The sequence below is a fragment of the Periplaneta americana genome, chromosome 15, assembly GCF_040183065.1.
Source record: "Periplaneta americana isolate PAMFEO1 chromosome 15, P.americana_PAMFEO1_priV1, whole genome shotgun sequence".
NCBI lineage: Eukaryota > Metazoa > Arthropoda > Insecta > Blattodea > Blattidae > Periplaneta > Periplaneta americana.
The window spans coordinates 17,054,558-17,076,844 of NC_091131.1; the positions used below are offsets into that span (position 1 = coordinate 17,054,558).

Genomic DNA, 22,287 nt, shown 5'->3' on the forward strand with positions numbered 1-22,287 from the left:
CACGTGTACGCACGAAGTTTAGACAGGTACACGGGTACACACGAAGTTTAGACGCGTACACGGGTACGCACGAAATTTAGACGCGTACAAGGATACGTACGAAGATTAAGCACGTACACGAGACGCACGAAGTTTAGACACATACACGGGTACACACGAAGTTCAGACGCGTACACGGGTACACCCAAAGTTTAGACGCGTACATGGATACTTACGAAGATTAAGCACGTACACGAGTACGCACGAAATTTAGTCGCGTACACGTGTACGCACGAAGTTTAGACACGTACACGGGTACACACGAAGTTTAGACGCGTACACGGGTACACCCAAAGTTTAGACGCGTACATGGATACGTACGAAGATTAAGCACGTACACGAGTACGCACGAAATTTAGTCGCGTACACGTGTACGCACGAAGTTTAGACACGTACACGGGTACACACGAAGTTTAGACGCGTACACGGGTACGCACGAAATTTAGACGCGTACATGGATACGTACGAAGATTAAGCACGTACACGAGTACGCACGAAGTTTAGACACATACACGGGTACACACGAAGTTCAGATGCGTACACGGGTACACCCAAAGTTTAGACGCGTACATGGATACGTAGGAAGATTAAACACGTACACGAATACGCAGTATATTGAGTCGCGTACACGGGTACACACGAAGTTTAGACGCGTACACGGGTACGCACGAAATTTAGACGCGTACACGGGTACGCACAAAGTTTAGACGCGTACACAGGTACGCACGAAGTTTAGACGCGTGCACGGGTACGCACAAAGTTTAGACGCGTACACAGGTACGCATAAATTTTAGAAGCGTACACGGGTACGCACGAAGTTTAGACGCGTACACAGGTACGCACGAAGTTTAGACGCATACATGGGTACGCACGAAGTTAGACGCGTACATACGCACGAAGTTTAGACGCGTACACGGGTACGCATGAAGTTTAGATGCGTACACGGGTACGCACGAAGTTTAGACGCGTACATGGGTACGCACGAAGTTTAGACGCGTATACGTTTACGCACGAAGTCTAGATGCGTACACAGGTACGCGCGAAGTTTAGACGCGTACATGGGTACGCACGAAGTTTAAATGCGTACACGGGTACGCCCGAAGTTCAGACGCGTGGTACGCACGAAGTTTAAACGCTTACATACGCACGAAGTTTAGACGCATACACGGGTACGCATGAAGTTTAGATGCGTACACGGGTACGCACGATGTTTAGACGCGTACACAGGTATGCACGAAGTTTAGACGCATACATAGGTACGCACGAAGTTTAGACGCGTACACGGGTACGCACGAAGTTTAGACGCGTACACGGGTACGCATGAAGTTTAGACGCGTACACGGGTACGCACGAAGTTTAGACGCGTACACGGGTACTCACGAAGTTTAGACGCGTACATGAGTACGCACGAAGTTTAGACGCGTACACGGGTACGCACGAAGTTTAGATGCGTACATGGATACGTACGAAGATTAAGCACGTACACGTGTACGCACGAAGTTAAGACGCGCACACGGGTACGCACAAAGTTTAGACGCGTACACGGGTACACACGAAGTTTAGACGCGTACACGGGTACGCACGAAGTTTAGACGCGTACACGGGTACGCACGAAGTTTAGACGCGTACACGGTACGCTTAAATTTTAGACGCGTACACGGGTACGCACGAAGTTTAGACGCGTACACGGGTACGCATGAAGTTTAGATGCGTACATGGCTACGCACGAAGTTTAGACGCGTACATGGGTACGCACGAAGTTTAGTCGCGTACACGGGTACTCACGAAGTTTGGACGCGTACATGGGTACGCACGAAGTTTAGACGCGCACACGGATACGCACGAAGTTTAGACGCGCACACGGGTACGCACAAAGTTTAGACGCGTACGCAGGCACGCACGAAGTTTAGACGCGTACACGGGTACGCACGAAGTTTAGACGCGAACACGGGTACGCATAAATTTTAGACGCGTACACGGGTACGCACGAAGTTTAGTCGCATACATGTGTACGCACGAAGTTTAGACGCGTACATGGGTACGCACGAAGTTTAGACGCGTACACGGGTACGCACGAAGTTTAGACGCGTACACGTGTACGCACGAAGTTTAGATGCGTACATGGATACGTACGAAGATTAAGCACGTACACGTGTACGCACGAAGTTTAGACGCGCACACGGGTAAGCACAAAGTTTGGACGCGTACACGGGTACGCACAAAGTTTAGACGCGCACACGGATACGCACGAAGTTTAGACGCGTACACGGGTACGCACGAAGTTTAGACGCGTACACGGTACGCATAAATTTTAGACGCGTACACGGGTACGCACGAAGTTTAGACGCGTACACGGGTACGCATGAAGTTTAGACGCGTACACAGGTACGCACGAAGTTTAGACGCGTACACGGGTACGCACGAAGTTTAGACGCGTACACAGGTACGCATGAAGTTTAGACGCGTACACGGGTACGCACGAAGTTTAGACGCGTACACGGGTACGCACGAAGTTTAGACGCGTACATGGGTACGCACGAAGTTTAGACGCGTACACGGGTACTCACGAAGTTTGGACGCGTACACGGGTACGCACGAAGTTTAGATGCGTACATGGATACGTACGAAGATTAAGCACGTACACGTGTACGCACGAAGTTTAGACGCGCACACGGATACGCACGAAGTTTAGACGCGCACACGGGTACGCACAAAGTTTAGACGCGTACACGGGCACGCACGAAGTTTAGACGCGTACACGGGTATGCACGAAGTTTAGACGCGTACACGGGTACGCATAAATTTTAGACGCGTACACGGGTACGCACGAAGTTTAGTCGCATACATGTGTACGCACGAAGTTTAGACGCGTACATGGGTACGCACGAAGTTTAGACGCGCACACGGGTACGCACGAAGTTTAGACGCGCACAAGGGTACGCACAAAGTTTAGACGCGTACACGGGCACGCACGAAGTTTAGACGCGTACACGGGCACGCACGAAGTTTAGACGCGTACACGGGCACGCACGAAGTTTAGACGCGTACACTGGTACGCATAAATTTTAGACGCGTACGCGGGTACGCACGAAGTTTAGTCGCATACATGTGTACGCACGAAGTTTAGACACGTACACGGGTACGCACGAAGTTTAGACGCTTACACGGGTACGCATAAATTTTAGACGCGTACACGGGTACGCACGAAGTTAAGACGCATACACGGGTACGAACGAAGTTTAGACGCGTACACGGGTACGCACGAAGTTTAGACGCGTACACGGGTACGAGTGAAGTTTAGACGCGTATACGTTTACGCACGAAGTTTAGACGCGTACACGGGTACACACAAAGTTTAGACGTGTACACAGGTACGCACCAAGTTTAGACGCGTACACGGGTACGCACAAAGTTTAGACGCGTACACGGATACGCACCAAGTTTAGACGCATACACGGGTACGCACCAAGTTTAGACGCGTACACGGGTACGCACAAAGTTTAGACGCGTACACGGGTACGCATGAAGTTGAGACGCGTACACGGGTACGCACGAAGTTTAGACGCGTACACGGGTACCCACGAAGTTTAGACGCGTACACGGGTACGCACGAAGTTTAGACGCGTACACGGGTACGCGTGAAGTTTAGACGCGTATACGTTTACGCACGAAGTTTAGACGCGTACACGGGTACACACAAAGTTTAGACGTGTACACAGGTACGCACGAAGTTTAGACGCGTACACGGGTACGCACGAAGTTTAGACGCGTACACGGGTACGCACGAAGTTTAGACGCGTACACGGGTAAGCAAAAAGTTTAGACATGTACACAGGTACGCACAAAGTTTAGACATGTACACAGGTACGCACCAAGTTTAGACGCGTACACGGGTACGCACAAAGTTTAGACGCGTACACGGGTACGCATGAAGTTGAGACGCGTACACGGGTACGCACGAAGTTTAGACGCGTACACGGGTACCCACGAAGTTTAGACGCGTACACGGGTACGCATGAAGTTGAGACGCGTACGCGGGTACACACGAAGGTCAGGCACATACAGGAGTACGCACGAAGGTTAATTGCGTACACGGTTACTCATGGCGGTTAGGTATATACACGAGTGTGCACGAAATTTAAGCCGTACACTGGTACGCACGAAGGTTGGCTCGTATGCGGTTCCTCACGAAGGTTAGGCACTTATATTTTCCGTCAATCAAATCAGAATTCACGTTCTTATTTGGAAACATATTGAATGGTTTAATGTCCGTGTGCAAATATTTTGAGTAATCATTTAAATAAATAAGAACTGTAGACACTAATATGATTCATAACATGAAAAAGAAACTTAATTGCTATAAAATACTAAAATGTTTTGTGGGAAAGTATGTGTCAACCTCGTGATACGAATTTTCCAACGGTTATCACTCTATTTCTTCATTTATCATTTAAAAATTAATCCTCTAAGAAATTCACCTGCATTTCGGGAAATTCATGTACATCGTGTTTCAAAATGATGGCAAGACTTTCATATTATGATTATTATTATTAAGGGGAGAGGATGGTAGTTTTTGGTAAAAAATGAGTAAATTTAAAAAAAATATATTTAAAATACCCTGTGATACGTGTGGAATACATAGCATAACATTTTGTGGGTATTTGCGCCCTTATCGGATGTTGATTCGCCATATTTAAACTTCCTGCGTTATGGATTTTTAAATCACACGCCCGCTTTTATCGGTTTCCAGTAACTTCATTTTTTTTTTTTTGCTATATTGCCGGACAAAAATAGATACATAATTTCTGAACTATTAAAGATACGTGCATGAAATTTAGAACACACATTCTTTAGACTGTTAGGAAACTTTTCTCTGTAACAGAATTTTTTAATTGATTTCATTTTAAAAATAGGTCCGTTTGTTTGCAAGAAAGGAAATCAGAAAATTGTTATTAAATTTAAATTATTTATTTTTCAAGCGTAGGGACTAATATCAAAATTCTGTTACAGACAAATTGTAGAACATGCTTTTGCAAATACATTGCATCAAATTGTTTGAATGTATCTTTAAAAACGGTTTAGATATATTGGTTTTAGTACAATCCTGCATAGGGTATATTTTTTTTCAAATTTGGGCCCCCAACTAATTTTGTTTAATATTTTTATTTGGTTGAGTTGCCACAGCTATGACCTCTCTACATACAAAAAATTAATATTTTACACCAAATAGGAAAAAAGTTAAAAAAATACCATCCTCTCCCCTTAAGTAACTATTAACGAGAAATTAACTAGTATAGGTACGTCATTTGATAATCAAACTTCGAACTTCCAAGTTTTTAGTTTCTGAGAACGTATTATTTCTCTTGTCATGGGAGACTGTTGAAAAATGGCAACTCCACAACATAATAGTTGCAGCTTGCGAAAACATATTCACTGACAATGTACAAAGGTTGTCTCGTAGACATTTTCAAATTGACCATCTATCACGTCGTTGGATCTGGCCTATTCCCTTGGTCTCCCAGTTCACTAGACTTGACATTGTGACTTTCTTCGCGGGTATGTGAAGGATGCAGTTTATGTACCATATCTATCCCAAGACTTTGAAGAAGTAAGACATCTAAATGTTGTTAAATGTTATGTTTTATTTAACGACGCTCACAACTGCAGAGGTTATATCAGCGTCGCCGGATGTGCCGAAATTTTGTCCCGCAGGAGTTCTTTTACATGCCAGTAAATCTACTGACATGAGCCTGTCGCATTTAAGCACACTTAAATGCCATCGACCTGGCCCGGGATCGAACCCGCAATGTAAGGCATCTACTCCAAGCGTTTCAAGAAGTAAGCAAACGGATCGATGTTGTGACTTACCATGGTCTATTGATGAACTCGATGGCGTTGTTATGGTTAGCTGTCTCACAGGCGTTGATGGAGATGGGATGCCTGAAAACATATGAAATCTTCAGTGTCCAGCTCCATTATTTACAACTCTGTATATAGTTTACCTCTGAGTGTCACGACAAGCATTGCTAAAGTTCAAATCTTGTCGTTTTATTATGGTATAAATCTTTGTGAAGAGAGGATCCTATACAGTTTTTTTTTAGATCTGTGATGTAAAAAGTACTGAATATGAATGTGAATATTTATTGTCAACATCACATTTCTGGCACCACATTTTATTATTATACTCCAATTTTACAGAGAACCCTATTTTACCTGAGATAGGTATGTTAGGGTTATAAATACATAATAACAATAATAATAATAATAATAATAATAATAATAATAATAATAATAATATTTATATGATATTGATTAATGAAGTCTCCTATTGAATTAATCTTACGTTTCAATTATGAAATTAACAAAATTTTACATATCTATAAATTCAGCAAATCTGTACAAAGTTTTATAATTTATACACATGAATGAATGAAATGCAATGAGATGAAATTAAATACTAAAATACAATTTTATATTTCAATTAACAAGTTTCATGAAATGTATACTATATTATAACCTAAGCAAATAACTAATCCTAATATTCACTAGAATGTAGTTTACATTTCTGTGGGTTGAAATCTCTGAAGACGTTACACATTTTTCCATTAAACAATGTTGGTTACAAGCAGTTTCTAAATTTTATACAACACATTTATTGTGAATCTATTTTAAATTATTATCCTAATTTATTCCTATCAACTGTTAATTTAAATATTTATAGCAAAATATATAAAAACTATAGAAAAAAATAATAATAATTCAGTGGATATATACAAATTTTTTCATGTGTTCAGATTACAACTTTTGTGAACGTAATTTGCATATCTCATAAAATCTTGATAACAGCATTTATTTCGGACCACTTGTATTGGTCACCACATTTATTTACATTTACATCACTATCATTTTAACACTTCATTTGTATTTCTCCTAGATACATTTATTTCCTCTTCCCTTATAGTTTTTCAACTTTGACCCCTACTAACATCTCAGATTCTATATTCATATCCATTAACCTCTAAACTTATCTACACTTTACTCTCTAACTTTGTTCTAATATTATTCTACACTTTCTCGTGTTATAACAATTTGCCTACTACTTTCTATCATTCCTATCCAGTATCTATATACTAATTTTCCTATAGTCACTATTTCTGGTCTTAGCATGATGTAAGAAGTATTAAATGACATTCCCCTCCTTGTAGCATTGTTGTCATTGTAATGTAATTTCAAACTTACTACAGTGATTCGAGAAGTTAAACTAGGCCAATATATATGCTTTCATATACCGCTTTCACCTATCCATATTTCTTGAACCTACTGCCAAAATTGTGAAAATATTACTTTTTTCTAAACAATTTGTATAAATGAAAGTAGTTTCAAATATCATATGCTGCTAAGAATAGGTATACTTCGCCCGTAGACACACGCACACACACATACATGCACTATATACATTATACAGAGTGTTTCACGAGGATTTACCGCCACTTACGGACCTTATTTCCGGAGACATTTTGAGCAAAAAATGTCATATAAACATACAGTAGTTCCTATTCTCAGTATTTGCAAAGTTAAAATAATTTAAAGTTGCTTGTTAAATACGTTTTTTTCTTCAGTTTGAAAGTAAAAGAACAATACAAATAGAGAATGAACCATTCAGAAGTAACATTTCTTTAATTAGCAAGTATTATGAAGCTAAAAATGTGCTGTGAACTCCTTAGTTGCTCCGTACAGACATCTTTTTCTATTTTTAACTAGAAAATTACATTATCATTACGCACTTATCACAACAATTATTACAAATCACACCACTTCCACAGACTTGTATGTATTTATGTATGTATGTATGTATGTATGTATGTATGTATGTATGTATGTATGTATGTATGTATGTATGTATGTATGTATGTATGTATATTTTTTTTAATATTAGTTGAACGGCATGTCCCATTACAATAAAGGTAATACTACATGCCTTGCTACCTGTATGTTTACAATATAACACATTATGTCTCGTTTCTGTCACTCTCTAGGCGTATGTAGGTCTGTTATTCTGTTGTGAAAATTTGAGTCTTTCATTATATCTATTGCCTACTCTTATCTATCCTAGATTAAATTATCCTACGTTTACTCGTCTAAATTTATAACATTGACATAGTTTGTGAATGTATGCGCATGTTCTTGCATTATTTTAAGCTTTGTGAAAGTCCACTTGCCAGTTTTCCTTAACATTTCCCGCTGGAACGCTAGTCTTTCTTTGTCCAATTTCGGGCACTCGAAAAGGAGGTGGTCGACGGTCTGTTCCTCTGCTCCACACGTACACGACGGGTTGTCCCTCAGCTTGAATCTGTATAAGTAAGCACCGGTTTTTCCATGTCCAGTTAGAAAAGTTGTGACCTTTCCATTCAGTGGAATGTTAACGCGTAACCTCTCTTTTACACTGGGGAAAAACGATTTTGTCACTGCACCATTTTTCGTGTTTTGCCACTCACTTTCCCACTTAACCACACTTTCTTCCTGAAGTTCCCGCATGATGTCGCTGACTGGTATCCTGTCGAAGCTCACTGGTATCTCGTTGTTACGTGCTGCCTGCTTTGCCAAGTGGTCGGCCAGCTCGTTCCCCGCAAGTCCAACGTGCGCCTTGACCCATGCGAAGTGAATAGTCCAGTTTAATGTTTCCAGCTTTCTTATCTGTTTTCTAATATGTTCTATCAAGTGGTGATGGTTATTGAAATTTCGTAACGAATCGAGTGTGATTCTGCTGTCGGTATGAATGGCTGCTGATTTTCGAACATCGTTTAGTTGTTGGAGTATTTCGAGTTGTTCTAGTGCTTTGAGAATGGCGTACTGTTCCGCTTGGTTGTTCGAGCGAAATCGAAAAAAAAATCGAAAAATCGAAGGAGAATTGGGAGGAAAATTTAAAAGGTACGCAAAACGCGTCCTTGCAAGGGGTTGGGGGCTGTACAAAACTATATATGTGAGCTCCAAGCCTGTTGGCCACTAGTCTCACTCCGGGTTACGCTGCTCCCCTGAAGGAGCTCTAGAAAATTTTGAAGGGGAAGCCGAAATTGGACGTAACCTCTTAGGTACCACATACGCGAGGGGGGCTGAGATTGATCAATTGATCGAGCACCGCCTGTGGAGTTTATATTGCAGCTCATGGACTAATTCTTGATCAATGAATATGGCGACACCTGAGCCAACTCCCGAGTCTCCCTTGCTGCCATCGGTGTAGATGTATGTATGTATGTATGTATGTATGTATGTATGTATGTATGTATGTATGTATGTATGTATGTATGTATGTATGTATGTATGTATGTATGTATGTATGTATGTATGTATGTATGTATGTATGTATTTACACTGCAAGTGGGCAAGCATCCGGTGGCAGTGGTATACACAATATAAACAATACACAAAAAATGATAAGCAATACACAATAAATTTACAATACACAATACAATTATACAATACACAATACAATAAGAATACACAATATAATTTAACACAATAATAATAAAACATCAATAAAATACCTAATTTTACATTACAACCTACATAATTATGTATTGGCCCTACATAAGTTTCAATAGTCTCTCACTTTACTCTCATCTCACTCACTGTAGTGGCACTATGACGCATTTCACTGACACTTTAGGGCACATTTCACTGACACACTATAACACATTTCACTGACACTTTAGCACACATTTCACTGACACTATAGAACACATTTCATTGACGCTATAAATTATCACTGATCGGAACTATTCACTGCACTGTAAAACCATAACTCCACTGACTCACCTCGCTTCACTGATACAACAGTTCAAATAAGTCACATAATTACACCCTTATGCATACTGTACTTATAAACAGAACTACATTTAAACTAAACATTTCTAGTCTAAGGCCCTCTTACACGCTATTTTTAAATAATTTACAATTCAAACCAAGGAAGTAACTCGTCAGGCTAAATAAATACATGTCACCTTAAAAAATTAAATGTTAAATGTCACCTTAATTTTAATTTGCAATTGATACACAACTTTTTAAATTATTCTTGAAACGCCTTAAGGAAGGACAGCCCTCAAAGACCGCTGCAGGTAGGTCATTCCAATCATTTATAGTTCTATTTAAAAATGAGAATTTACCTACATCCGTTTTCTGTTTCCTGCATTTGATTTTAAAATCATGATCGTTCCTACCATAGTACGCTGGCTTTTCTAACCGAGCCGTTATGTCTACCCATGCTTTCTGACCTAGATGTGCTCTATACAATGATGTTATTCTAGTTTGATGTTATTCTTGATTATTTGCAGTTCAATTTTGCATTCTAATTTACAGTCTTGGAGAGTTTACAACACATTTTAAAAAATGTCGCCGTCCGCTTGAGTACATTTGGCCGCACGCTTGTGAACGGCACTCGTCGCTCTACGTAACTGCATACGGCTATCTTTGATTTCCGTAGCGATCGCGCTGGCTGCTGATTGCACGCTGGCCAAAATCACGCGTTCACAGCAATGCGTTCCAATAACGAAAGTAACTCTGTAAATATTGAGAATAGAAACCATGTTTATATGACATTTTTTGCTCCAAATTTCTTCAGAAATAAGTTACGTAAGTGGCGATAAAACCTCTTGAATCACCATGTATACTGTACATACATATAGATAACGGCACCTCTGACTGAGGTCCTGTCTGATATGTAGGCCTACATCTATTATCAGGCAGTACATCTCACTTGGCGATATGTGTCAGAGGAAGAACAATTTTTTGTATGCATCTGAAGTCTGATTAGGCCTAGTGTAATATGTTACTAATCCCCATTTCAGTTTGGTTGATAGGCTTTCCCCTCTACTCACACTCTTTACCAACCGTGAAGGGGAAGATGCTACTGTCTATGTTACTAACGTTCGGCTCATTGACTTTGACCATAGTGAAAATTATTATTATTGAACATGTTTACCGGTAATCTATATTTCGAAAATCTATACTAAGCGTTTGTATTTCATTTTATTGTTGTTTATATCAACTGACACATTAAAAAGCTACTGACAGCAGAAGATAAATGTTTTCTCCACCGCTAGTTGCTACTCTACAGCACACACAATGGGACAATCTGCACTGTGTCACTCCCCCCGACATAATACAAACTAACATCCCTTAATTTAATTAATTATTATTAGTTGAAAATACTGTAAGAATAACACTAAAATAAACTGAAACCTGAAATTGTCAAACATCTGTGTCACTGTATTTTATATCCACTTATGTACTTTATTTAATATTTTATTTTCTTGTGTGTACAACTCGGGGGGTGCAGGTATAAGAAGTAACAGCTACCGGTCTGTTACTGGCGGACTCAGGGCAAGTAGAAGGGGAAAGAAATGTCTTCGCATCCTCTCAACTTGTATGAAATGTCGTTTAGTCAGCGATGTATGCAATGGAGGGGGAAAGGAACTGGCCACGTACTCCATTTTCTCCTGACTTAGTTGCCTCATGAGTGATCTCTTATGGTATCACTTATGAGGTTCAGACCTGTCTTCGGACAGTTAACTAAACAACATACAGTACATACAAGGTGGAAGTGCAAATTGGTGGACTATGCAAATTGAATGGGTCAATAGACTTCATTAAATCAATTTTAAAAACTTCATTGTGCGTTTTGTAATTAAATGTATGGTTAATTCTGCAGTGCTCGGGAAAAGTTACATAAGTCAGTTTCCACAAACCTTTTTTGATAATTTATTGACAACTTACACTGGTTTATGTCGATTTGATTTTTTTCTGTATGAATTATTGTAATGGGAGAAATACTTATGTATTTTTTTCCAAGCAAGCAGATGTTCCGTAAGTTGTCAATGAATTATCAAAAAAGGTTTGTGGAAACTGACTTGTGTCACTTTTCCCAAGCACTGCAGAATTACAAAATTAGTCTAAAAGTCTGCTTAGTTTGGCAACAGCGCATCGTCAGATAACCTGCTAAAACACACACGAACTCTGATCTGAATAACAGTATTCAGTCCCTTAGTCACTGCAGCAGCAGGGTTGTCAGACTTCCTAATGGCAGGAAACAATGATATGCGTTAATTTTTCTTTCTTAAATTTGCAAGAAAACCGTCCATTTTATTTGAAAACTGCGAAGGTTTAATCATTCCTTGTCAGTTTCTCTAATGTTAACAGTAAAAATCAGAATCGTATGGATAGTACTTATGCAGTAAAACCACAGTCTAGTGTATACAGTCACGAAGGTCAATACGTAGGGAATATGCATCCAATGATAGTTTGAACTTCAGTTGCTAGCCATTAGGATCGACACTATCGCACAGTCTATTGTTCCTAGAACTCTAAGGGTACGTACACGTTGGAGCGACGATAAACGATAAAAGAAGCAGCGATGCTATATCAGAGAGAATTGAAGCATGCATTGTCATTGAGATGTGCATATTGGAGTAACGATAAAAGCGAAGATACACGATAAAAGCACGAAAAAGAAAAATTCAATTTTCTTCGCTCTTGTCGTTCATATGATTTCTGATCAAGATAATATTAATCTGTATAATGACCGGTGCTTATCAATATATCCGAATATTAGTCGATTATTTCGGCATATTAAATTAATTATCATGAATATTGACAAATTGATCAGTTGTGTATTTATTCGTGATACGTTATGTGATCACAAGAACCAATCACAACACAATGAATTTATACTAGCTTCGGGATGAGAATCGAGTTAAATTCTGTACGTATTTAAGTTATATTAACCTTGAACTTAGCAGCTGATATTTCCTATATATCTTCTTTCATTAAGTGGATGCATAGAATATCTTCTACTGATAAATCAAAATGTTCCCTTCCCGCGTCCTCGTTGCTCCGATATGAACACTTGATTCTTTGATAATACCAAAGCGTCGCTATGTCGTTTCTTTTATCGTTGCTCCAACGTGTTCTTACCCTTAGTTGCTAACCGCTTAGAGTGTGGATTCTTTAGTTATTACGTCTATGAATAGATGGCGAAGATAACAGTTATTGTTGCCAATCGTAGATAAATATACCCGTCTTATAATTATTATTAATTATGGTTTATTTAACGACGCTCGCAATTGCAGCGTCGCCGATGTGCCGCAATTTTTGTCCCGCAGGAGTTCATGACATGAGGCTGCCGCCTTTAAACACATTTAAATGCCACCGACCTCGGCCGGGATCGAACCCATAACCTCGAGCATAGAAGGCCAGCGTTATACCAACTGCGCTACCGAGGGCGACCTCGTATTATAGAATTCAATTTTTCATCCAACTCTGATTGTAAAACAACACTGAATTTGGCAGGAAACCGCTGATATTGTCTATTATAAGAATAATTTATTCTTAGTCTACATAATAATGCTCCCTGACACTTTTTAACGGCTGTAGCGCGAATACAATATAATAAGTAAATCAAATTCAAGAACAGTTTCATTTCTAGTGAGAAAGATACAAACCAATCAACAACAAACCGTTGCCAAGGAGAGCGAAAATTGTCATGGCCCACTCCGTTGTACAATGAACACAGACGTAGGCCAGTTATGAATTCAGAACTCAGAGCCCTACACGGCTCCATTGAGCTCTATAATAATGTTGAGATCACTGCACGGCTCCCAATAGTAGTGCCATCTATTGAGAACTAGCGGAACTCTTTCAAAGTGTGTCAATTTTTCATATGTTTGGTTCTGACATCCCGTGGTTGGAAACTTCGCTTACACGATCATAAAATCGTAGGTAGGATACCTTTGAATGTCAATATACATGCATTACACACATTTCACGGATTACATACACACACATATAGGCTACATGGATCTTTTCCATTGCATCTTGACTCTAGTAAGCATGGCTGTGTGTTTTACATCCGTATTTCTACCTACTTCAGGAAAGTGTGCCAAGGTGGGGGATCCCCGGACAGTTATGTGATGGCGAATGCATCGCAGGAAACTTTTGCAGTTGTCCTCATAAATTATTCGAGCAGGGCCACGGGACTCCGCAACCCGCAACACGGGAGGGCAACTTCATCCACAGTTCCGAGTTGGATTCCCGGGGGTACAATACAAATATCGATTGTATTAGCAACAAACAAACTCGCATGTGTCTTTTTTATGGGCGCCCGACCCTCTTCACGTCAATGAGGAAACGTGGTCGAAATAGGGCCAGAGACGAAGTTGTGATTTCGTGATCGAAGGTCCTTACACATAAATTTCCTGTTTTATTTTCTCTGTAATTGTTTATCTTAAAGTTTAGAAAAAAAAATTGGGAATTGTGGTACATATATTTTTATGCTCGACCATGCCGAAACGTAGTAATTATACACCTGGTAGCAGACCTTTAATGCATGTCATTAAAGTACACCTACTCATTACAGGTCAGGTCTTTCAGCCAATGACGACTCAGGTTACAACTCTTCAGCCAATGACAGGTCAGCTTTCTACCGTTATAAAACCGCAAGTATCGATTATTCTCGGATATGCAATCGAAAGAGAATTAGCGAAAAGTCACGGAGGCTGGAAATCCAATACTGTCGCAGAAGGTTATGTTCTGTTACTATAATAATTAGCGTTAATTGTAAATAATATTCAAATAAATTCAATTTGTCATCTCGTTTTTCAATGTCTAATTTAATTTCAATATTATCTCTGTAGGTTCTTATGGCCTAGCAAGGTTAATGTGGATATCTGTTCCTCGAAAAAAAATCAATACTTTCGCGTCTGCGCACATCTCACAACATACGGAACATTGCTGAAGGTCAGATACAATTATATTTCATAAATATCCATACTGACTTCTTAATTACCTTCATTATAGGCTCGTTGCATAATGTACTATAAATAACTTTCTTTAGGAGTAAAATATCATAGAAATTAAAAACTTTATCTTTAAAAATAGCTTAGATATACCCATTTGTGAATTACTATCTTGTTTTTTTTTTTTTTTTTTTTTTTTTTTTCAAAAAATTTCCTTTTAAATTAGTCTCAAATTGAAGTTGTTAAAGAAATGGTTTTCCTACATGAAACAAAATTAAAATTGTGCTTCAAATTGAATCGGTCGTTTGTAAAACCACATAAGTCCACATTTTTACGAAAATGAGTTACTGGTATTATAGCAAGCACTACGGATAGACGCATCATTTCCAGTCAAAACAACATGAGTCCGATCATTACTAAGCAGTCTATAAAATATTAAAATATTGAATTCCTTCCAAAACCACATCAGTCCCGGACTCATGTGGTTTTAACGAATAACGCCATGATGCACCCGTGATTCATTTGCTACTATGCACTTTTTTGTCAAGACAGTGAGTGTAGTTCAATGAATTTTGTAGGAGAAAAAATACGCACAAAGGTGTCATTGTCAGAGATGTGTATAAAAGAGGGGATAAAGCATTGCAAAAAGAGAAGGGTCTCACACAGAGGGAATAATATCGTTGCAAGGAAGCAAGGAGATCCATGTATGTAAGTACAATACGATTGTTTAATTTATGTTATCGGTATGAAGTTTTGATGGGAATATGTTACATTGTCACAAGATCTCGTTGTTAGTTCTGTCAACGAGAAGCATTTATTTGAAATATGTAAGGTTATGGTCAGAAACATGCACAGATAATAATATTGTCATTTTTTATGCTTTCATGTGCAAAGAATAGTGTTCTATGAAAATACCTGTACCAAATATAATAAACATTTTTAACAAAACTGCATCATTTTAAAACAAAACTGAGCAAGTGCTGTAGAATTGTAGAAGTGCATGATGAAAAGAGGAAACGTCCTAGAAAAGAGACCTCAAAGCAAGAAACATGTAAATAATTCAAATTATTGCAGTAGATATAAGTGTTAATTTTAAGTAGCAAGACTGGGTTACCCACGTCATATGAATTCTCATTATAATAATATAAGCTCAGGCTATAACTATAACCCTAATGTACTTTCGCGTAAAATAGGGTTCAGGAAATTGTATAAATAAATAAATAAATAAATAAATAAATAAATAAATAAATAAATAAATAAATAAATAAATAAATAAATGAATGAATGAGTAAGTAAGTAAGTAAGTAAGTAAGTAAATAAATAAATGAATGAATGAATGAATGAATGAATGAATGAATGAATGAATGAATGAATGAATAAATGAATGAATGAATGAGTAAGTAAGTAAGTAAATAAATAAATAAATAAATAAATAAATGAATGAATGAGTAAGTAAGTAAGTAAATAAATAAATACATAAATAAATAAATAAATAAAGGAATGAATGAATGAATGAATGAATGAATCAATGAATAAGTAAGTAGTAAGTAAATAAATAAATAAATAAATAAATAAATAAATAAATGAATAAGTAAATAAATAAATAAATAAATAAATAAATAAATAAATAAATAAATAAATAAATAAATAAATAAATAAATAAATGTAATTTGTGAATGAAATGAGCCATTTTGAATTTTAAATAAAAATAACAATATAAATTGATTGAAAACTGTATAATAATGTATTTCACACTGCAACAAAGAATACACCATATATTGTAACAGGATACTGGAGTTGTTATTGGTATTTGTTAAAACAACATGAGTCTAAGAACTTAAAATATTTTAAGATGGTATGAAATGAGATAATTGAGTTACAATGCTTTTATAATCAGATATAGTAAAGTATGGTCGTCCTGTAACAGAGCTAACATAAAATCCATTAGCTATAGACAGTCTTTTTCCCATTTTTCTCGAAAGTTATTTTCTGTGACTCATGTGGTTTTACAAATGACCTATTCAATTAGGAAAAATATTTCAAATTTCACCAACCTCTCCCTTAAGTTCTGTATTGACTCTTCTTCTGTGGCCGGGAGGAAAAAGGTCTTAAGTAAAAATTTTATACTTTTCAGGAAAACAGTAGAAAGATTGAAATTGGTGTCAATTATAGAGTTTTTTTATTAAGAGGTTTTTCCTGGAAATTATATGTTTACATTTCTTCTAAAATATGTAATGCTGCTCGTTTAACAATTTTCTTGATTATTTCCAAAAATAGCCGCACTTAAGCTCTTTTAAGACTAGAAGACAAACTGAGTAGAAGGGACTATTGAACATAAGACTTTTTTCATGTCAAAATAAATGTGAAATGTAAATTATTAGGAATGCAAAATGGGTCTTAAACAATTATAGGACTGTTTACCTGGTGCTTAAAGTTTTAAAAGGAAAGGGCATCAGTATGTGATAAAATGGCTAAAATACAAGTTAGACCTTTTTGATAGGGAAGCATGGAAAGTAAACATGTGATGTTTGTAAGGAATAAAGTATTAAATATTCTTAAGTCCTTTATCCTGCGTGGGTTAGATTAAAAAAGTACTTAGGACATTTGATAACGCTCTATAAATCCAGTCAGGAGTCTTATTTGACTTTAACCGTTTTACCAGATTGTATAGAATTGTTTCCGCTTTCAGAATATATAAAAATCTCATTTTCACAAAAAATTGACTTAAAACTTTTTTCCTCTCGGCCACAGTCTTATTTAATGACATATGGTTGCTAGGATACTCACGATAGAGTTTGATGCTGCCATCTGTGTCTCCGAGCGAGTTCTTAGAGACGCATTTATAGGAGCCGAAGTCAGAGGGCGCCACTGACTTGATGGTGAGCTTCATATGTACCTTATAAGCGTTGTCTAGCAGTATGGGCTCGTACTTGCCACCTGGAAATGAGGAAAGCATGCATAGCTTATTTTATAACCTTCCTGTTTTGTTTACTTACTTACTTATGGCTTAAGGAACCCGGAGGTTCATTTCCGCCCTCACATAAGCCCGCCATTGGTCCCTATCCTGAGCAAGATCAATTCAGTTTCTACCTTCATATCCCACCTCCCTCAAATCCATTTTTATATTATTCTCCCATCTACGTCTCGGCCTCCCTAAAGGTCTTATTCCCTTCGGCCTCCCAACTAACATTCTATACGCATTTCTGGATTCACCCATTCGTGCTACATGCCCTGCCCATCTCAAACGTCTTGATTTAATGTTCCTAATTATGTAATGTGAAGAATACAATGCATGCAGTTTTCCGTTGTGTAACTTTCTCCATTCTTCTGTAACTTCATCCTTCTTAGCCCCAAATATTTTTCCTAAGCGCCTTATTCTCAAACACCCTTAATCTCTGTTCCTCTCTCAAAGTGAGAGTCCAAGTTTCACAACCGATACGTGTAAAGCAGTGGTCGTCAGCACTCGCTGAAATGTGCAAAGGGTAAGCGGAGCCGTCCCGTGTGCACCATCGTGCAGCAGGAAGAGATAGAGAGCTTACCCGCTAGTAGCTACTAATGCACCATGGTGCACTGTGTTCTCCGCGGGTAAGAGACGCTAGCCCCATGGTGCTCTGTGCTGACTACCCCTGCTGTAAATTTTTATGCATAGTGTCTCCAACTTTTAGGGTCAAAATTATACCCATTCCACAGGACTCTAAATTGAGCATTTCGACATAAGGAACCAGTGCAGTGCTGGGAAATGAATATTTCGGACTACACGAGATCTTGAAAGTGTATGTGAGGGACGTTTCTGTAAGCTGCTTTATTTTTCATAACAAACAACTGCCTGGCGCTTCCATGGTGATATTTGTTATTGCTCACAGTTTAAGCCTGACTGTCAAAGAAGGACCATTACTGGTCACAGGAACTTGCAGACATGTTTAGCTCCCTGGCCAGCTCTACGGCAATAAATGTATTTTAGTTAGGATGACGCCTGTTGCGAAATTTTTCTCTGTACATTCGTTCGGCTTTCCGGACATTACATCCTGATGCACCATACATTAAATGCATGTCTGCAAGTTCCTGTGACGACTAAAGGTAAGCGTTCACTACATCGTATCGCACTGCTCGTACGAATCGCACGCAACGGATATTTTAAGTGCAGTGCGTTCACTGTAACGGCGTCACCTCATCGCCACATAGGATTCCCTATCAGCTGTTTAAAACATGACGTCGTACGATATTGACATTGCTGAAAACAGAGGAGTTGAGGTTAAGTCTATTAATTATGACTGTTAGCGAATAAGAATTTGTAATTGCTTCATGCTTCTTAACTGAAGAGGAGAAACGAAAGAGATATTGATTACATAATATATTTGCAAGAAATGACTTGATTACTGTAATGGGAACGCCTCAAATTATATAATTCTTCGCAATTTTCTACACGCGAAATAAGTTTTCCGTCTGCCATTTTGGCGTGACACTGAACATGGCACAACATAATAGTAATAGGTGACCAATTAAAATTGATTCATTAAAGAAGGCCATGATCGCACGCATCGGAAAAGTTGCCCATCCGAGAAACGTGGACGGATTTGCCGAGAGGCGATGCGTCCGATACGATGTAGTGAACGCGGTTACATAACAATTACAGCAAAGATAGTCTTTTTCCGATCCGTGCGATTCGTCCGATGCGTGCGATACGATGTAGTGAACGCTTACCTTTATGCTCCATCTTCGACAGTGAGGATACACTGTAAGCAATAACGTAACAAATATCACTATGGAAGCGTCAGGCAGTTGTTTGTTATGAAAATTAAAACACGTTACGGAAAACGCCCATCACATACACTTTCAAGATCTCGTGGCGTCCGAAATATTCATTTCCGACCACTGGTTCCGGATATCAAAATACTCAGTTTAGAGGTTTTTTTTTATCGTCTGTATAATTTTGACCCTAAAGGTTGGAGATACCCTGTATATGCGTAATGAATTCTTAAGACGTCGGACTCACATTTGATATTAATCAACATATTAATGAAGTCTGAACATGAAAGGGTTGTAAATGCCAAAGAAATAAACCGCAGAAAACAGAGCTTTCTTGTCCGACTTGTAATATCATACATTTTGCACATCTACGGGGGAAGCTAGGGCATAAATAAAATTACAATGGAACTTATAATTTTTCTTAGTAGATTGAGCCAGGGACATACTCTTTTTGGGGAGGGGAACTAATTTTCAACGATATTGGCACAGGTTTTTTATGTCCAGTCTTCGAATAACTTAATACATTTGTGGGAGATGAAAGAAACAAAACGAAATAATGTCAAAAAGAGTTTTTCAAAGCGACGCATATTTTGCAGTTAAAGTAGAATATGGGGATTTTGCACAAAAAGCTCAGACACGGCAAACCTTCTATTTAAAAAGGAATCTTTCTACGGACTCAAAACATTTCCGTGACTTGTTGCGACAGTAATGACGTCATCCACAACATTTTTAAATGACAAACTTAAGTTTTTTTTTTTTCAGTTAAGCTTATTTATACACACTTTAACATCTTCGATCATCCCACGTATTTTTAGGATCTTTGTGTATATCAGTTTAAGTCGTTTTTAATATTGTTGAGTTCCTGTTTCTATAGTAGTGTTTTATAGATGGCTTGTGTATATGTAAATGATTTTACATTTTGATTAATGTTTATGATATTGGCGATTGAGACTGTGATAAACACGGTACATAAATTTACAAAATTTACAATACGGCATTTGTCTATGTAACTGAGGAAAACCTCGAAAAACCACAGTCAGGATTTGCTGGCTTCGAGGTTTGAACACGGAACCTCCCGAATGCGAGTGTCAAACGTTACTGTCTGAAATTTAAGAGGCATGATGGGGCCGATAAGCTAATTATTATAAATGACAATTTATTTCATGTGCCGTCTATGCTTATCCTTATTTAACAAATATATTGGTTATACAATATTTTGTTACATGGTATATTTATTTGAACGTTTTCGGCTCTATGGAGCCATCATCAGAAACAAGTAAGCCCATATGTATGGTATGAGTACACTATATGTTGCCGTACAAGTAAACTCAATTAATATTAAAATTAAAATGACATGTTTCTATGTAAAATCAATAATTGTATGGCAGAAATTACAATGTAAATACAAAGCGGCTCTATGAGCCGTACTAAAGTGTTACAATTGCTGATGATAAAATTAACTAAAATACTTTAAAATTGTTAAGATCAGAATTAATAGTCGTCCAGTTTGATGGTTATGTAGCTTTCCATATTTGGTAGGAGCTGGGGCAACAGCTGTGGGGAAGAAAGTATCAAATGTAATATCTATACTCAAAAATTCCAATGTTGCTCGTTACCAGAACAAAGTATATACATATCTTAATGCTATTAATGCCAAGATCTTAATAATTCACATGAATCTATTACAGAACTTCTCGTGTAGAGATTTTATATGTATGTGAGCGCACGGAACAGTTGTTTATTAGTTAAAAGTTTGAACTATTAATTGTTAAGAGGGAAAATTTATACAAAATTACTTGTACGGCAACACATAGTGTACTCACACCATACATATGGGCTTACTTGTTTCTGATGATGGCTCCATAGAGCCGAAAACGTTCAAATAAATATATCATGTAACAAAATATTGTATAACCAATATATTTGTTAAATAAGGATAAGCATAGACGGCACATGTAATAAATTGTCATTTATAGTTACTGTCTGAGGCAATTCGCTCAGTTGATAGTTTTTTATTTTTTATGTCGCTATGCAGTACTTCATTTTGTTTTATACACAAGCACTATGGTTTGGTTACTATGGTACCAGTTTATATCTGATACATTGTTAGTTCCTGTATCATGAAAGCAGTTTTATTGATGAAATCAATATAAAACAAGACGTTCTTAAGAGAAAATGAGAAATTTGAGATCCTAATGAAGAAAGGATTCGGTGACAGACGACGTATACAAATGGAGGAATGCATACTCTTTAACGTAACTCATCTAAATTGGTCAACTATTCTTCAGTCAACTGTGAGTAGAATAGAAGTAAAATTCAAAGATTATGTATATATGAAAGGCATAAATAGACCTGGTAGATCGTTCACTGACAACGATTTGAAACTTTACGTTTTGCTAATGTTCAAAGAGAAACCACATTGCCCTCTGTATGAAATAGAATATAAATTAGATATTTCGAAAACGACACCCTGTAGAATATTGTTCAATATTAAATATGACCCTTATAAAGTCCAAACCTAGCAGGAGTTAATGGACAACGACTTCCATAGGAAGTTGCAGTAATGTTCTTTGATAATAAAAAAAGAATGCAAAATAATCATCTAATTCACCCATCTAATTATTTTGATATGCAATTTTGTGTGATTAAATTACGAAACAAAAGAAATTAGGATGCCAATCTTATAAGTCGTATCACTTGTGTAATTATCTAAAAG

At 37.8% G+C, this 22,287-nt stretch overlaps 1 protein-coding gene across 2 annotated transcripts in view; it reads right to left on the bottom strand.

Moving 5' to 3' along the window:
* Window positions 1-22,287, bottom strand: part of LOC138714686 (neurotrimin-like) — a 292,805-nt gene that overhangs the window by 10,396 nt on the left and 260,122 nt on the right. For both annotated transcript variants that reach the window (XM_069846748.1, XM_069846747.1), the window contains exons 7-8: window positions 17,613-17,762; window positions 5,908-5,979 (exon numbers count right to left, since the gene is read on the bottom strand). In XM_069846748.1, coding sequence (XP_069702849.1) covers window positions 5,908-5,979; window positions 17,613-17,762 — 222 coding nt within the window. The remainder of the gene's footprint in view (window positions 1-5,907; window positions 5,980-17,612; window positions 17,763-22,287) is intronic.